The 15,718-nt window shown below is 35.2% G+C and overlaps 1 protein-coding gene and 1 pseudogene across 5 annotated transcripts in view; one reads left to right on the forward strand and one right to left on the reverse strand.

Moving 5' to 3' along the window:
* FAM13B (family with sequence similarity 13 member B) overlaps positions 1 to 15,718 on the reverse strand; it is a 128,509-nt gene that overhangs the window by 12,555 nt on the left and 100,236 nt on the right. For 3 of the 5 annotated variants that reach the window (XM_037800784.1, XM_037800780.1, XM_037800782.1), the window contains 10 exons: positions 12,218 to 12,282; positions 10,049 to 10,097; positions 9,520 to 9,667; positions 6,737 to 6,802; positions 5,048 to 5,258; positions 4,255 to 4,384; positions 3,556 to 3,637; positions 1,740 to 1,969; positions 1,039 to 1,122; positions 766 to 861 (listed from right to left, as the gene is read on the reverse strand). In XM_037800784.1, the coding sequence (XP_037656712.1) occupies positions 766 to 861; positions 1,039 to 1,122; positions 1,740 to 1,969; positions 3,556 to 3,637; positions 4,255 to 4,384; positions 5,048 to 5,258; positions 6,737 to 6,802; positions 9,520 to 9,667; positions 10,049 to 10,097; positions 12,218 to 12,282 (1,161 nt within the window). The remainder of the gene's footprint in view (positions 1 to 765; positions 862 to 1,038; positions 1,123 to 1,739; positions 1,970 to 3,555; positions 3,638 to 4,254; positions 4,385 to 5,047; positions 5,259 to 6,736; positions 6,803 to 9,519; positions 9,668 to 10,048; positions 10,098 to 12,217; positions 12,283 to 15,718) is intronic. The other 2 variants (XM_037800781.1, XM_037800783.1) reach the window with 1 other exon arrangement.
* Positions 15,071 to 15,414, forward strand: LOC119507600 (annotated as a pseudogene).

A 15,718-nucleotide genomic window follows, 5' to 3' on the forward strand; every position in this document is an offset into this window, starting at 1 on the left:
CTATAAAAGCTTCATACAGATTCAGTTTTCAAAGACAAACCTGTGGGATTCTAAAATGGTTTTCATAAAGCACTTCAAAGACTCTTTACCCTACTATGGAATTATGACAATGTCAGTAACATACAAAAATACCTTGTGACTGGCTTATGTGAGAAGAATATATATTATACAGGATTCCTTGTTCAAAGAAAACTGATTATACCTGAATAAAATAGAGTTTAGGTGGCTAACTATAGGCCCCAGAAGGCATATAAACATCAATTTTAGAGTTTCAGATTTGTTACTTTTAAAGCAAAGGAAATTTAAAAGAACCAGTTTATATTACACAATTTAATGAACAGTACTCATGATGGCCACCGCAAAATTGATGCATTTTCAAAAGATGGGAATATACGTGTAAAGGACCCAGGCAAGGAGTCTGAAATATGGGGTTTTATTTCTGCTTCTCCTACTTAGAAACTAAATGACCTTGAGCACATCACCACCTACCGAGCCTCATTTCATCATTTGTGAAATGAAGTTATCATCTTCTACTTACTGTGACTTAAACTATTAGGATTTAATGACATAATCATATAAAAATGAGTTTGGGGAGACAATAGTACCATTTATTATTAGTTTCCTGTCTTTTTTTAAGTCCGTAATGTCACCTTACATATATAATGTTTTTCTACCTTGGCTATGTATTTCTCCAATATTCTATCATACTTTATTTTAAAGGAGTACTTCTTGGTAAAATGAAATAATTACATGCTTTTTACTTACAAGGACAGGAGTGATACTAGCTCTTATCAGCATCTGTTTTACAAGTCTGTATCTATCATAGAGAGGTTTAACAATGTGCCTTTCTTCCCGCGTCACCTGAAGCAAGAAAAAAAGGAAATCACTTAGTCATCAGAAAACTTACTGTAAATAAGTAGGCAAGTGCAGGGAACAATGCTCTACAAAACAGCTCTGAATAATGTGGACCAGAAAGACACTTCTTTTTTTTTTTTTTTCTGAGAGTAAATTAAATCATTTTAACCAGAGAGGCATTACCGGCCTTCCATGTTGACTTTCATAGTACAGAAGACTTTTCTGGAGAGAAGTTTTCTCTTCTACCAGATGATCTTTTGTCATTTTCTAGGGATAAAAAAAAAAATCCCATTGGCACCATTATTCTCCTCACCCCCACAACATAAACATGTAGGCTGAAAGGGCAACACATATCACCAGCCTAGCCCAGACTAATAAGAATGAATTCTTTACTTAAGGATTTGCAGACAACATTTTCTGGTGTCCTGTAGAATCTATTCTTCTAATTAAGTAGGTGCCAACCTCTTCTGATGGCTTGATTTATATTTTATCTGGATAAATTATGAATACTGGCTTCATAAACTTGGGCAAGTTACTTAATCTCTTTGTGTTCAATATCCTAATCTGTAAAATGGGGATATTACCTACTACCTCAGAGGGCTCTAATGAGGACTAAATGAGTTAATATATGTAAAGCATTTACAAGTGTCTAACACACATACATGTTTGTTATTTTATTTAATGTTGCAAATGGCTTTTATTAGCATCAAGACTAAGGTACACACATATACACACTACTTCTGGTTTGCCAACAAAAGCAGGTTTCTGAATCTGCAGACTCAGACCAGTCACACTATACAAACATCTCTACCCCACTGTGGGTGATATTTTGTTTCAGGAGAATCTACATGCTACTCTAGGCAAAAACCATAGCTCAAGATTACTTTGATATCTTCTGGAAGACACCTCTCCACACGTTTTTCTTTCAATCTTTTCAGAATAAGTTCCAGTGTTGCTTCCTTAGATGGTTTCTTCTCCTTCTGAATGACCCTGGATTCTTCTTCATTCTCTTCATCTTCATGGTCTAGAGATGAGCCAAAGCTTTTTGGAAGAGTGTTACTACGAGGACGTGTCTGAGGTGCAAATTCGCCATCAGCATTTTTGTGTTTTGCATCTACATTTCACAACCAAAAAAATAGATCAATAATTGTGATTTTAGCTAAATTGTGAGTACAGTCAAAAGTAATAAGCAAGCTCTGAGACAAAAAATTATACATAAACAGCACACTTCCTTGGATATTTAAATTACACATACAGCAAGAGAGCAATACTATTTATTCTTTCAACCAGTATTCATAAAGGCTACTATAATGTAAAATACTCAGCTGAGGATTGGAGATACAGTAGTAAACAAAACAAACATGGTCCCTGTTCTGACGGAGTGTCTATTAAGGGAAGGAAAAACAATACCCAAGTAATCAGATTTAGAAACCAAATAATTTCAAAGACTGGTAAATGCTATAAGGAAGGTAAGACAGGATGGTGTCAGAGTGCTAAAAGGAGTGAGCTCTGTGGAGAAGCAACAACACTGGCTTGAACTGACAGAGAAGGTCTTTCTAAGATAATGACATCTGAGTTGAGTATGGAATGATAAGGAGCTAATCTAACACAGAAGATTTAGGGGAACAGCATTCCTGCCCAATTGAGGCAATAGTCAGTGCAAAGGCCTTAAGGCTTGGCACGTTTGAGGAACAAAATAAGAAGAAAAAAATAAGAAGAAAGTGATATAAAAAATGCTGAAGGCCAGAGTGTGCAGGGCCTTGAAGGCCATGATAGAGAGTTTGGACATTCTAAGTAGAAAGGGAAGTCCACTATAAAGTGCTTTGAATTTGAAAGTAACCTGATTTTTAAAAGATAATTCTAGCAGCTATGCAGTCAATTTAATGATACCAATTAATAACCCAGTCAAGGTAATGAATTTAACTGATAGTTGGAAACTGACTTTAAACAAGGAAATGCATGAGAAAATTTGTGGGGGTAAATAATTCCCTAAAGAAGAGTTAAGAGAATTTATTTTAAACCACAAGAATGTAAACTTCATGACAGGAGAGAATGTGTCTGTCTTGTTCACTGCTACATTTCCAGCGTTTAAAAAGTACCTGGCACCTAAGAAATTCTAAAATTTTGTTGAATAAATTCAAATGAATAAATCAAAATGATCATAAACCATACTTGGCACAGATAATTCTTACAGTATTAACAATTATTAAAAACATATTCACCAAACACTTACAAAGTAATATACTTGGATAACTGCTACACTGAGCTGGCACCCAGAAACATAAGAGGCAAGTTTTTGATTCAAAAAGACTTAATTTAGTCTTGTAGTAGAAATGATACATTATGATTAGTCATATATGACATACCCAGCAAAATATTTATGAAATACCTACTGAAAAACCAAGACTGTTTAATACTTGAAATATATTTCAGATAAACTTTTTACTATCAATTCACCTATGAATACTTATAATCCAGAGCAACTTTCAAAGAAGTATTACTAATAAAAACCCAGGAAAGATATTGAGATTTCCCATCTTAATATGCAACTTTGACTCTAATGAGTAAAAGGAAACTATTTTTGCCACACAGTGCCCAAGATTAAAAATTACAAAAGAATAAGACTATAATTCTCACAGACTGTTACACAGAACATTTTTTAAAAACGGAAATGCCTTTCAGAAATGGTACATTTTATACCTTTAATTTGCTTCCGCAGTTTGGTAAGCTCTGTCATCCATTTTAATACCTTTGGATTGGCTGCAATATCACTGTAGGAGGGCTGAAAAATTTAAAATAGAATCATTGACACCTTTGTGGTAAGCAATGATTATGTTCATTTATATCCAAATAGTATTTTACAGCTCCCACAACAAAGATTTTGCTAAATCTTCATTTCATCTTAAATTATTTTAAGTAGGTGGCGCAGGATATTAAGTAAAGCTCTCCCAGAGCAGGGTCTAGTAATTGGCAGGTGTCAGAACTGAATATGAGACTTCTAGCTCCAAGTTTAGTTCTCTTTCCACTTCATATGTTCTAGTAATTATTAAAGCAAACACACGCACCCACACACAATATTCTTGACACTTGTGACTTTTGAGGGAACAGACATAGCATTAATGTGATTTGTCAACGTAAAACGTTTGCTTTAAAAATTTTTCTTAAGCTGTTTTGCCACTGGAAATACAGAGATGCAATGGTGCAATGGAAAGAATACTAGCCTGGAAATTAGGAGGATAAGGATCTACATGATTTTGTATCTATATGATATCTATCACTCTGGACATACCCCAGGTTCCATTCTTCTCTCAGGACAGAGCTGGACTAATGCTCTCCCAAAACCTTCCTCCCAGTTCTAATATCAGATCAAATTCATGGTGGGCAACGCTACAAACTTACCTTGCTATTTCTTTCCCTTTCAAACTGTTCCTCATATTGTCTGATTTTTTTCTGAAGTTTCTTTACCAACTGATATGGTGTTCTGTCTTCTCTTTTCTCATCCTTTGAACTAAAGGATGATCTTCGAATCCTGAATTAAAATGAAAAGCCAAGAGTGTGTATTAAATTGTCAAGTGTCAGCACCATATCTCTTATTGCCCTGATGCAACCTGACACTGTTATCAAGAAGCTTATCCTTAAAGGGAAATTAAGTCTCTAATCTAAAAGATAGGTAGTAAAAAGAAACTTACACTATGATGTTAGAAACCACAAAATTAGCTAATACACTGGTGGTGAAAACGGTCTGAAATTATTCAAAAGTTGTGCAGACAAAGACAGAAAAGAGACAGACCTATCAGCTCAGAGATGTTTTGGTGTTCAAACCACAAAGGAAAGTTCCTGACATTCAGAGTCAATTTAAAGTTTTGACAGTAAAAATATTAAGGACTAGTGAGCTCCACTTGCTGCAACTCTTTCAGAGTTCTATATTTCAACTGTGAATGAATGAATGAACATATGAATGAATAAATACATCACAAGGAAATGTTTCTCTATTAGAGCGCAAACCCCAAACGCTAGCACTCAGTGAATTCAGAATTTAATAGAGAGGAGTCAAAAAAGTAAAAATTACCAAAAAAAAGTGCTTTGTGAAATAAGGAAGAAAGCTTTGAACTATAGATTTGGAGGACTGATCTTCCAGAGGACCTGGTACTTAATAGCAGTTGACTCTTTTAAGTGCCTAGAAATCATATACCTAGCAAAAGAAAGTGCTTTAGATGAGGAATCCAATGTTTCTGGATCATGTAGGAAACGCTGGCTTTGTCCAAAATCTAAACTACGGTGTGATAATACTGGAGGACAGTCTTCTTCCAAGGGATGATGATTCATTCTTCCAGCTTGTGGAGACAGCTGAGCTTCTCCAGATTCAGAGTCCTCCTGCCAAGACTTAAAAGCAGGAAACGGCTCTGTAAAACAAACACAAAGAATAGCATCGTGGATCTCTTGATTTTACACGGGAAAACAAGTCACAAAATATCAGTTACATGTTCTTTAAATCATATCATAATATAATGGTTTATAAAGTATTATATATATTTTTTGAAAACAACAAGGTCTACTAGGATCTTCATAAAGTCTATTATGGTTTAAAATTATCTGAGCTTCATTTTAGTTTGGAGTTCCATTTTCACATAAGGAAGTACCTCTTAAATTTCTGAACCCAATGGTAAAGCAACAAAGGACACTGTCAAGCTCTTTAGAATCAGATTAAATGTTATTTTTCAAGGAGGGAAAAGACTTCATTTAAAAATAGCAAACACTCAACAGGTCCTTAATTAAGAATTTAATTTAAGAGCCAAATCCCACCAGGTGAATAAATTGTTCCTCACTGTTGAGTGCCTATGTTAAGAGGATGAGGAGGCCTTTTTCCCATTCAAGAGGCTACATAGAATACTCACCAAATGGAGCTCTCTGGCTCCATAATAATTCTGACATTTCTGCAGGAGGATCTAACTCACCTGACAACACTTGGTCTCTAACATTAAACTGTAAGGTTATCTTCTGTTAGGGAATTCTTATACCTGTGTCTAACATAGATTTTAACAATTAAACAGCCAACAGTATTATGAGGACAAAGCTTAATAGCACTAGTCCTTCTTAAGCACATTTCATTTTATTGGAGTTATCCTGTTTGTTCTCAAATGAAGGTATGCTAATATATTTGATGATTTTGCACATATAAAGCTTGATTACATACAGAACACATACAAATATACACACAATCCACAAACATACCCAAAATACAAAATTAACTTCAAGCATCACTGTAGACCAGGAAGGGGAAGGGCAGGGAGGACTTTTCCATCTACTCATTAGTTTTATTTGTAACTATGATTTAAAACTTTGATGCTATGGCTATTAACAATAGCAAATATGAGTTTTTAAGTATTTTTTGAATGGAAAAATGGCTTGACAGTGTCAAAATTCAAGATTGATGTTTTCTTTTTCTTCACACAATAGCAAATTATTGCTGCTTTGGTAATTTAGTTTTACATGTAGGCAATTAGTAATTTAAAACATTACATTATTTTCAGGGTAGTAAGGACATAATTTAGTTTGTTTTTGAAGCCCAGATCAATCTGATAACTAAAAACTGGGTACAAAGTGTGCAACTCCACAATAAATCCAGCAATAAACTGATTTTCAAAGCAACCCTTGTACCTGCTTCCCAGTGAACAAGCAACTGGTAATAAATAGTTAATGAGAAATCTCCTGTTTTATGAAAAGAAGAAAGTAACAGAAATAACTTTCTCTGGGTATTAATTTTAACCCAGAACACTGTTCCAAGAATATTGGGGGAGCAGGAGAAGGGCTAATAATAAGCAAAGTGAACCATAAAAAGGCAAAAAAAAAAAAAAACTAAACTATGGTGAACCATACTTACCCTCCCCATCTCTCTGCAGATGCATTGTTTTGAAATCAATGAGGGGAAAAGTGATAGGGCATGACGCTAATAAAATGGAAAAAAATGGCAAAAAATACTAAAGTGAACACACAGCACAGTCAGAACAAACCATACACATAACTAACACAAAGCCAAATATACCAAAAACATTTCCCTAAAACCAGTTAAATATACTGCTCAAAAACTTTATTCAAAGAAATTTTCTCCTAACCAATCTTTAAAAACAAATCCAAACATACATTTCCATTTCAGCAAGCAAGGCAAGAAAAAGTAGTGCGGTTTATTGAAACTCAAACATATAACTAAAGAAAGGGAAACTCCTAACCAGATTCTGTTTGGCGATTTTCAGTAGTATTGATTTGACAGAAAAAAAACTCCCTTAATTTAGTCTTTGAAAAGATCCTATTATATTTCATTCCACAGTGAGCAGGAGAGAATCCAAAGGAAAGATGATGTCCACTTCCATTAAAAGCCAAGACCCTTTGAACAGCTACTACAAAAGTATACTGAGGAAGTCATGTGCTTGCGAACTGCATTCTGCTATCATTTGAAGAAGATTAAATAAAAAAACCAAACTATTTACTTAGAAATAATGAGAGTCACATCAACCAAGGTATGTACTCTGATTTCAAGGTATCCAGGGTCTAGAATAATTTGGCCTCCTAGGGAAGACTGTTCTATTTAGACTATCCTAAAACTCCTTGTTGAGGAAAAACATCAGTCTTCATATTGGTGGCAAAGTTGGAAAGAACATCATGGTCTGCTAACAACTACTCTCCCAAGTAGTTAGGGCTGAAGGCTGGGAAGTTTAATAAGGTGTCTACTCCCTTTGGCTTTCTGATTCACTGACCCCAATTCCTAGAAGAGCAAATAAGAGGCCTACATGGTCTTGTCACCACTAGTGAACCAGGTGATTGACAGGAAAGCTCAAACACAGAAGATGAGGTTAAGTATCCATGTTACTTCCTTTCCCTATCACAAGCTCTAGGTGGTGGATTCTGATTTAAAAAAAAGGGGGGGGGGGCAAGGCTCAGTTTCCCTATGGGGGTGCCCCCAGAAAGCTGAAGCTACATAGAGAATGTCCAATCCCTCTCAGACAATGGAAAACAACTTCTCTTCTATGCTTCAAACTTAAGATCAGGACCCCCCAGGCCAAAGATTGTAAAGGGCTATTTATTTATTTGCATCCTCTAACGGAAAGAAGCATAAATGTGTTATCAGACTTCCAACCTCATCTTTCAGAGACTCCTTTTCCCACTGATACTCTAAGGATGCTCTGTTGACTATCACTACTTTTCAGTGACTATGCCAAGATAAATAAGTTAATAGGACATTTGATCTTCATTGCTGTAGGGAGCATCTTCATAAACACTGAACATCCTGAATAATTCGGAACTAAGCAAATGAAAGACAAATTTTCTGATTTAGTCTAATTTAAGACATGTAATATGCCACTGGGCATGCCAAACATCTGGACCAAAAAAAAGGGGGGTGGGAAGGGATGGCAATAAAGATTGGCACAAAGACTTGGTTAGGGCTTAAAAAAAAAAAATCAACCAGATCTGAAAAAAAAAAAAAAAAGAAAGAAAGAAAGAAAGAAAGAAACCATCTAAATCAGGTGAGTAGACTTAAAGTGGCAAAAGGAGGCCACAGCATTGGCAATGCAATTCTTCTTGCTGCTTACTGCCACTGCAAGTCATCAGATAACTGCTGGCCAAAGATGAGACAATCCAGGATCTTCAACCAAGTGATCAAATACCTAACTCTATTTAAGATTCCTGAGTTGTCTCATTGTCTTTTCATTTAAGGTGTGTGATCCAGCACAACTTCTGGATCCAAATTTGTTTCTTGCTTTATTCCTCCAATATTTTATCTGAAAGTTTACAAATATACAGCAAAATGCAAAGAATTTTACATTCATCCATACTAATCACCTAGATTCTACTATTAAACATTTTATTATACTTGCTTTATAACACTTATCCACCCTATTAACTATATTTTTTTTCATGGATTGCCAAGCTAACTGCAGATATCACTATGCTTTCCCCTTAACAATTCAGCGTGAAAATCATTCACTGGAGTTTGATATTTGTTTACACTTTTGTGTTTTTTGTTTTTTTTTTCTTGTTGATGTAATAGGAAAGCTTATATCCAATGAAGTGTAAAAATTTGGGGAACAATTGCCGAATTTTAACAAGTACATATACCCACACTGCTTGCTTTTTAAATTTAAAACTCTTCTCTTCTTTGCTCAAATTATAAGAGTAAGCCCCCCACCCCACCCCCACTCCACTTTCATAACCTAAATTAAAGATACAGGGATATGGTATGATATTTTCTTAGATGCACCCTTGAAGGTAACTTTAAAAAAAGAAAAAGAAAATGTACCACTGATAATCACAAAGAAAAGGTAGCCATAAGCCCCCTGTTTAAACTGGGCTCTAACACACTGACCTTGCAAAGATGGGAGACGTCTCTAGCATCTGGTTTAGTAACTAACAAAAGCCAATCCTGGGGTGATTTCATTTTTTTTTAATCAGTTGTAACATCCATCTTCAAAGCTAATGGATCAAATTATAATCGCTCCATAATCTCATTGTGTATTTAAGTAAAAATAAAACCCAACTCATTTTATATGAAAGGGAGAACAGAAGATCAAGATGAATAAAGCTGTCCAGAAAAGAGCAGTAATCTTATTACTGCTTTGGGCAATTTCAGTTATAAATAATATATTAGGAAAATATGTGTGGATGAATTACCTTCCCATTTATCACCATCAGAAACGTTCTTCAGATCTAAATGTGGAATTTGGACACATGCTGCTTCATCTTGAACACCAACACACTGACCTCCTGGCACTTCTGATTTAGTGTTGGCATTCAAATCACATAACTTGCTACTAGAATCCTGTATTTTAAAATAAAGAATACATTTCACAACCATAAAGCTTTTCACATCCAACTTAAATGATAGCCAACACATTTACATATGTGGTCTTCATTAGCTGGCTGTGCCAGTACAGTCAACTGTCTCACTCCCACCAACCAAACTATTTTCAAATATAAATTTCCAGTTTTATAAAATATTTGGATCCCTAATTCAGGAAAGTGTTTTCATAACTAAGTATCTTACAAGTGAATGTGGCAAAATAAGATTACTGCTTAACTGTAAGAATAGCTTTATTTAAATCTCGTTTAAGCCAATTCAATCCAAAAGTCAAATAAGGCCAGGTGAAATAATTAAAACTAGTCAATTTTTAAGACCAATAAGATAAAAAGTAATTCTTACCAGAATCAAGTGTGACAATTTATCACTGTCAAATGACAAATATTCTTTCCTAAAAATATAAGTAAAGTTATTAGTACTTTCAGAAGGAAAAGGCTACTATCATTGCATATTTCTTACCTAGATTCCTCTCTTTCCCGATACAGTAACATTTACAATATGAGAAGAGAAAATGACAGCGGGATGTGTGCCCATTCTTTGGAGCCCTATATCTGAAAATCACACAATACTGAAAAGATCCACAGAATCACTTCAGGTTTAAGTAACATTCACTCCCACCCCAACACAGAAAGAAAGGGAGGGAGGGAGGGAAGGAGGGAGGGAGGAAGGAAGGAAACTCTTTAAAAAGGAAAAACAAAATCCACAATAGAAACCAAAAAGAATGAAAGTATAATGGTAAAGATTTTGTAAAACAATATTCAATAGCTTTATTCTCCCCACTCTAAGATTTTTTTTTGCCTTTTAGCTGTGTCTTTTATTTAAAATCTGAATCTGAGTGTGTTGTCACAGTCAAAGTTACTAGTTCTAAATCTCTCCTTCCTCAAAATGTAGCAGGCAAAAAGGAAATTTAATTCACCTTTTATTCCTCCATAAAAACTAGTCCTTATATAGAATGAGTGTTACAGCAAACTCACAGATGGTCTCTACCCTAGTTTATCAGTCAACAAAGCATCTGGTATTACAATAGGTTATCAATATGCCTACTGTAGGAAATTTCTTATCCTTAAAGACATTGTGGCAATTCACAAAGAAACATACAGCCCAGTTCTACCTGGACATAACAGATTGTGAACTCAGAAGAGAGGCCTTGATGTAAATATGGCACGTCATCACCTCATATATTTAATTATTATTCTTGCTAAGCATAAGAAATGAACTAAATTCCCTGACAAGACAAAGGCCTTCCTTTGCTTAGAGTGGGAACAAATTGTGGGATGAGCTAAATTCTACTCTAGTACACTAAAAGACCTAGTCACCTAAATTTGAAAAACATGAGTTAAACATGCAAAACGTAATCTATCTAACCAATGTACTCTTTGGATCCAAAAACAAGTTTGCTAACCTATACACAAGTTGAAGAGCAAAGAGCTTTTTCCAAAAAGATTGAGTCCTCACTAAATGGATCCTTATTGCTCTACCAAATCCAGATGTCATCATTCTGGGGATGCCTGTTAATGCTGTTAATCTTATATCTTCAGCCCATAGCTCCAATACTCCCTGGGCTGGAAGAGGATCATTCCTGCCTCCTGAAAGGAAGCACAAGAACTGCTGTTAAGCAGGAAATCTGTGGACCTTCAGAGTATGGGGACACTCCAGAGACATGGCTCCAAAGAATTTACTTACCCTCAGAGGACAATTTCCTACTCACAATTAAGGGAGACAATGGCACTAATGCGAATTTAACCTTGCCAACAGGCTATCACCAATTTAGTACTGCTGCCTGGGATTTACAATCTAGCCTGTAATATCATTACTGGTGTTTTCAGATTATCAAATAATCTTTCCTAAGAAAGTTATGATACAGTTCCTGGCAGCATCTTAAAGAATGATGCAAAAGGTTACAGACCCAAATCCTACTGAATTACTTAAAACATGCTAGAAAGCATCTATTCAAAAGGGAGATATCAAAACTCTACATATCATTCCCAGTTGAAGTACTTATTGCCTCAGGTATCTCCCTACCAAAACAGATGGCCAAGGAGTAAGCAAGTGCCAGCTGCATACGGCTGTACTGGGACACACCAAAGGTGAGTTCCAAGAGGAATGGAAACATCCTATAGTATTTGTTGAAGCAACTATGTTTGCCCACAATCTTTCAGTTAGTTATCCATAGCTCCAAGACAATGAATTAGCTCACTGAAAAATGTACTCAGGATTTCAATAAGTTCTCAATTGTTCTACCAATCAACTGAAAGTTTTAGGTGTCTCCAAAGAAGGCTGTGTTCTCTCAGAATGTTTCTAAGTTACAAAAGGTGTCTGTCTGAACTTGCACCCCGATGAATATTTGTGTACATTTAATATTCTTCATGCCTACCATTAAAACAAGATTGATTTGGAGATTATCTAAACTGTTGTAATGGATAGATTCATCAAAAATGTTTACCCCAAAATCTGTGAAGAGCTCCAATTCTCAAAAAGATATATTAATTAGCAACAAGAGAAAATGCTTACCTCTCAAAACAGGCATCTTCACTATCACCATGGTCACTGCATGGCTCTAACAGTATACCTACAGCCTGACAAAAAGAACACCACCACTCTATTAATGCACTCTCATCACTGACATATGAGAGGAACTTTCCAATTTAAAGTTGGAGTATCAGATTACAGATTAATCAAACACTGAAATGTAAAAATGTAAAACACTATAACTACAAACTATAACAGTTTGTTGGTATTGTCATCCCTTTTTACAGATAGCAATTTATCCTCCCTCAAAACCTGAGTCATATGAAGTACAGTGGGAACACTGCATTTCTCTCTACCCTATTATGTAGTACCACCACTATCAAATTCCTCCGCCTTAGAATTCGCTCCTCTAAAAATGATGGCCTTCTGGTCCTACTTGTTGGCTGCTGCTTCCCTTGATCCTCAGTCACAAACATATAAGTTCATAGTAACAGAAGAGTCATGCAGGTCACTAGATGCCTTTTTTGTTGTATGTGAAAGTGCAACTGTTCTCGAAATGAGGGGAACTCTGTGAACCTGAGAAATGCATGAGAACACCCCCCACCACCTAACAAATGCCCCACTCCTACTCCCCTCAAAAGTAAAAACCTACCAAGCTATACAAATATCCTATGTATTACTATAAAATATACAAACTTTTCAGTGTTTTTGATGATCATCTCTAAAATCAACACGAGGTTTGACTCTTCTTAACTTCTTAGATTCTTAAGAAACTACTATTTGTTCAGTTTTGTTTAGTATGAAAGACGGCCCATAATTATCTGATAAAGCTATTAAAAATTTTCTCTCCTTTCCAATTACTTATCTCAATGAAGCTGAATTTTCTTCATACACTTCAAAGAAAACAACCTATTCCGATAGACTAAATACAGAAGCAGATATGAGAATCCAGCTGTGTTCTATTAGACATTAACAATATTTATAAAAATGTAAAACAATACCACTCCTCTAAAATAGTTTTGGTTTGGAAAATAGTTGCTTTTTGTTAAAAAAAAAAAAAAAAAGCAACCTTATTTATGTTATCAATGAGTTGATTATTGAATATTTTTAATGAATTATTTTAAAAATTTCTTTGTTTTAATTCCTAATATAGTAAATATTGATAGATATAACCTATATAAACAAAAGCTCTTTAAAATCCTCAATTTATAAGAGATCCTAACATCCAAAGGGTCCTTCAAAGGAGTCCTGAGACCCAGAGTTTGAGAACCACTAATATAAAAATCAACTTTTTTCCCTCAGGAACATAGCTTTAGACACCTAAGTACAAAAGTTTCCAGGTACATGAAATAACCATTTCACAGACCCAATATTTAAAATGTGTCTTGGTGCCTTACTCAAAATACCAAATTGAAGCCCCAGCTCTACCTTCTTCATCATAAATATGAGGGTAACAATCACATACTTGCCTATCATATAGTTATTTTGAGAGAATCAAAAGAAATAGCTTACAAGAAACACTAGCAGTTTTAAGAAAGCATACTATTAAATCACCAACTCATATTTAACCTACAATTCCTTCTACTATGAAATAACTGAAACAAAGTACAAAGACTTATATAAATTAAGACCTACATAATGCCCTCCCAGCCAGATTTAGGCAACACATAATTCCTACAATTGGTTTTCTAATAAGGAAAATTAAAAGAAATAAACAAAAAGGCAATTAGAGGCAACATAAAAGATCCAGTGACAGAAGTAAAACCTTACAGCCCAGCAGTGGAGGCAGATGAAATTTAGAGCCAGGTGCAGAACTGTGCGCTCTGTTATGCCCCAGGACAAAGAAAAATAAGAGTCATTAGAGTCAGATTATAATACGGCCAGAGTTCAATTTAATACACAGGGAAACACTACACTTTCCTTGGAAACTAACTAAAATACATGTTTCATCACTTAAATGAATTTTACAGCCGAAGAAATCACTCTAGAAAAACCATTCCTTTGTACATGGGTAGAGGTGAGCTTGACTTTTCCTAAAATATCAGCTGGCAAAATGATTCATACCTTCCCTTCCTCTCCCAATTTGCCTTTCCACAAACATCAGCATCCTCAAAAAGAGGTCTGAGCCACTCTGCACTCAATTCAGGTAGATAGGAGGGCTTTGGTCACGGTGGCAGTGGCAGCAGAGTAGCAGCAGTGCAGAAACAAACATACCACCAATGTCACAGAGGCTCTCATTGCTTACTTTTAGGAGCTACTTAAACTCTGGCAGGCACTTATAGTAATTTCTCTGATTTCCACCCATACTTGAGTAATCCAACATAACTGGTGCCTCCATAGTGCTTAGTTTTACATCTTCCTGTCTTTACCCACCTAGTTTTGCTAAAGCATATTCTTTACTTCTATTAAATGGGCTATATATCCCTCACTCCATTTTGTACTTATTATTTGCTTGGCAAACTCTCACTAAATACACTACTTAAATACTTCAATCTGGACCACTCTCTTCCATTGAATTAATGTGGTCAAAATGATGAGGTCTCATGACAGAAGTCAACTGGCAGTCATTTATATCTCTGAGCTGCCTATTAGATAGTTCCCCAAATATTTTTGGCCAAACTGAAGAGGCTTGCTAAGCTCTGAAATGGATAGATTTTATGGCAAATTTACTGATAACTCCAGGTATTTTGATGTGAACTGTAAAAATTAAGCTACTAATCTTCATACAGTTTTCAACCCTCAATATAGTCCAAATTACTGTACAACTTGTTGTAACTATTTAAAATCTTCAGAGACCAATCTCTAAGTATCAATACAAAATCCTAGATAAAATATTTACAGAACACAGTCACACACTTAAAAAAATACTGTGGGCAGGCCATTTCCGGCATAGCCATGGCGGCTAACGCGACCACTAACCCGTCGCAGCTACTTCCTCTAGAGCTTGTGGACAAGTGTATAGGATCAAGAATTCACATTGTAATGAAAGTGATAAAGAAATTGTTGGCACGCTTCTAGGATTCGATGATTTTGTCAATATGGTGCTGGAAGATGTCACAGAGTTTGAAATCACACCAGAAGGAAGGAGGATTACTAAATTAGATCAAATTTTGCTAAATGGAAATAATATAACAATGCTGGTTCCTGGAGGAGAAGGACCTGAAATATGAATGGATTTCCTTGATTTACTCTAGATTCTGTTTTGTTTTATAATGGCAACAAAATGGAAAATTGTTTTACCTTTCACTGTTTAGTCTATAAAGTTGTTTCCTGTTAAAGGGAAATGTTTTGAAGATGTATTGTAAATGCCAATTTTTCTAAGTTAATCATGTTTATCTTGGAAAAAGAATAAAACAGTTTGCTGTTTGAAGACTTTAAAAATAAAGGCCTTTTTGGTTTAAAAAAAAAAAAAATACTGTGACCAAGTGGGATTTATTCTAGAAAAGGACAATTTAATAAGGAAATCTACTGACAGAATTCAAATTAATACTGACACAAAGATCATGATTATCTTTAGAGATGCTGAAAAAGGGATCTGATTAA

Source organism: Choloepus didactylus, chromosome 13 (assembly GCF_015220235.1).
Source record: "Choloepus didactylus isolate mChoDid1 chromosome 13, mChoDid1.pri, whole genome shotgun sequence".
Lineage (NCBI taxonomy): Eukaryota > Metazoa > Chordata > Mammalia > Pilosa > Megalonychidae > Choloepus > Choloepus didactylus.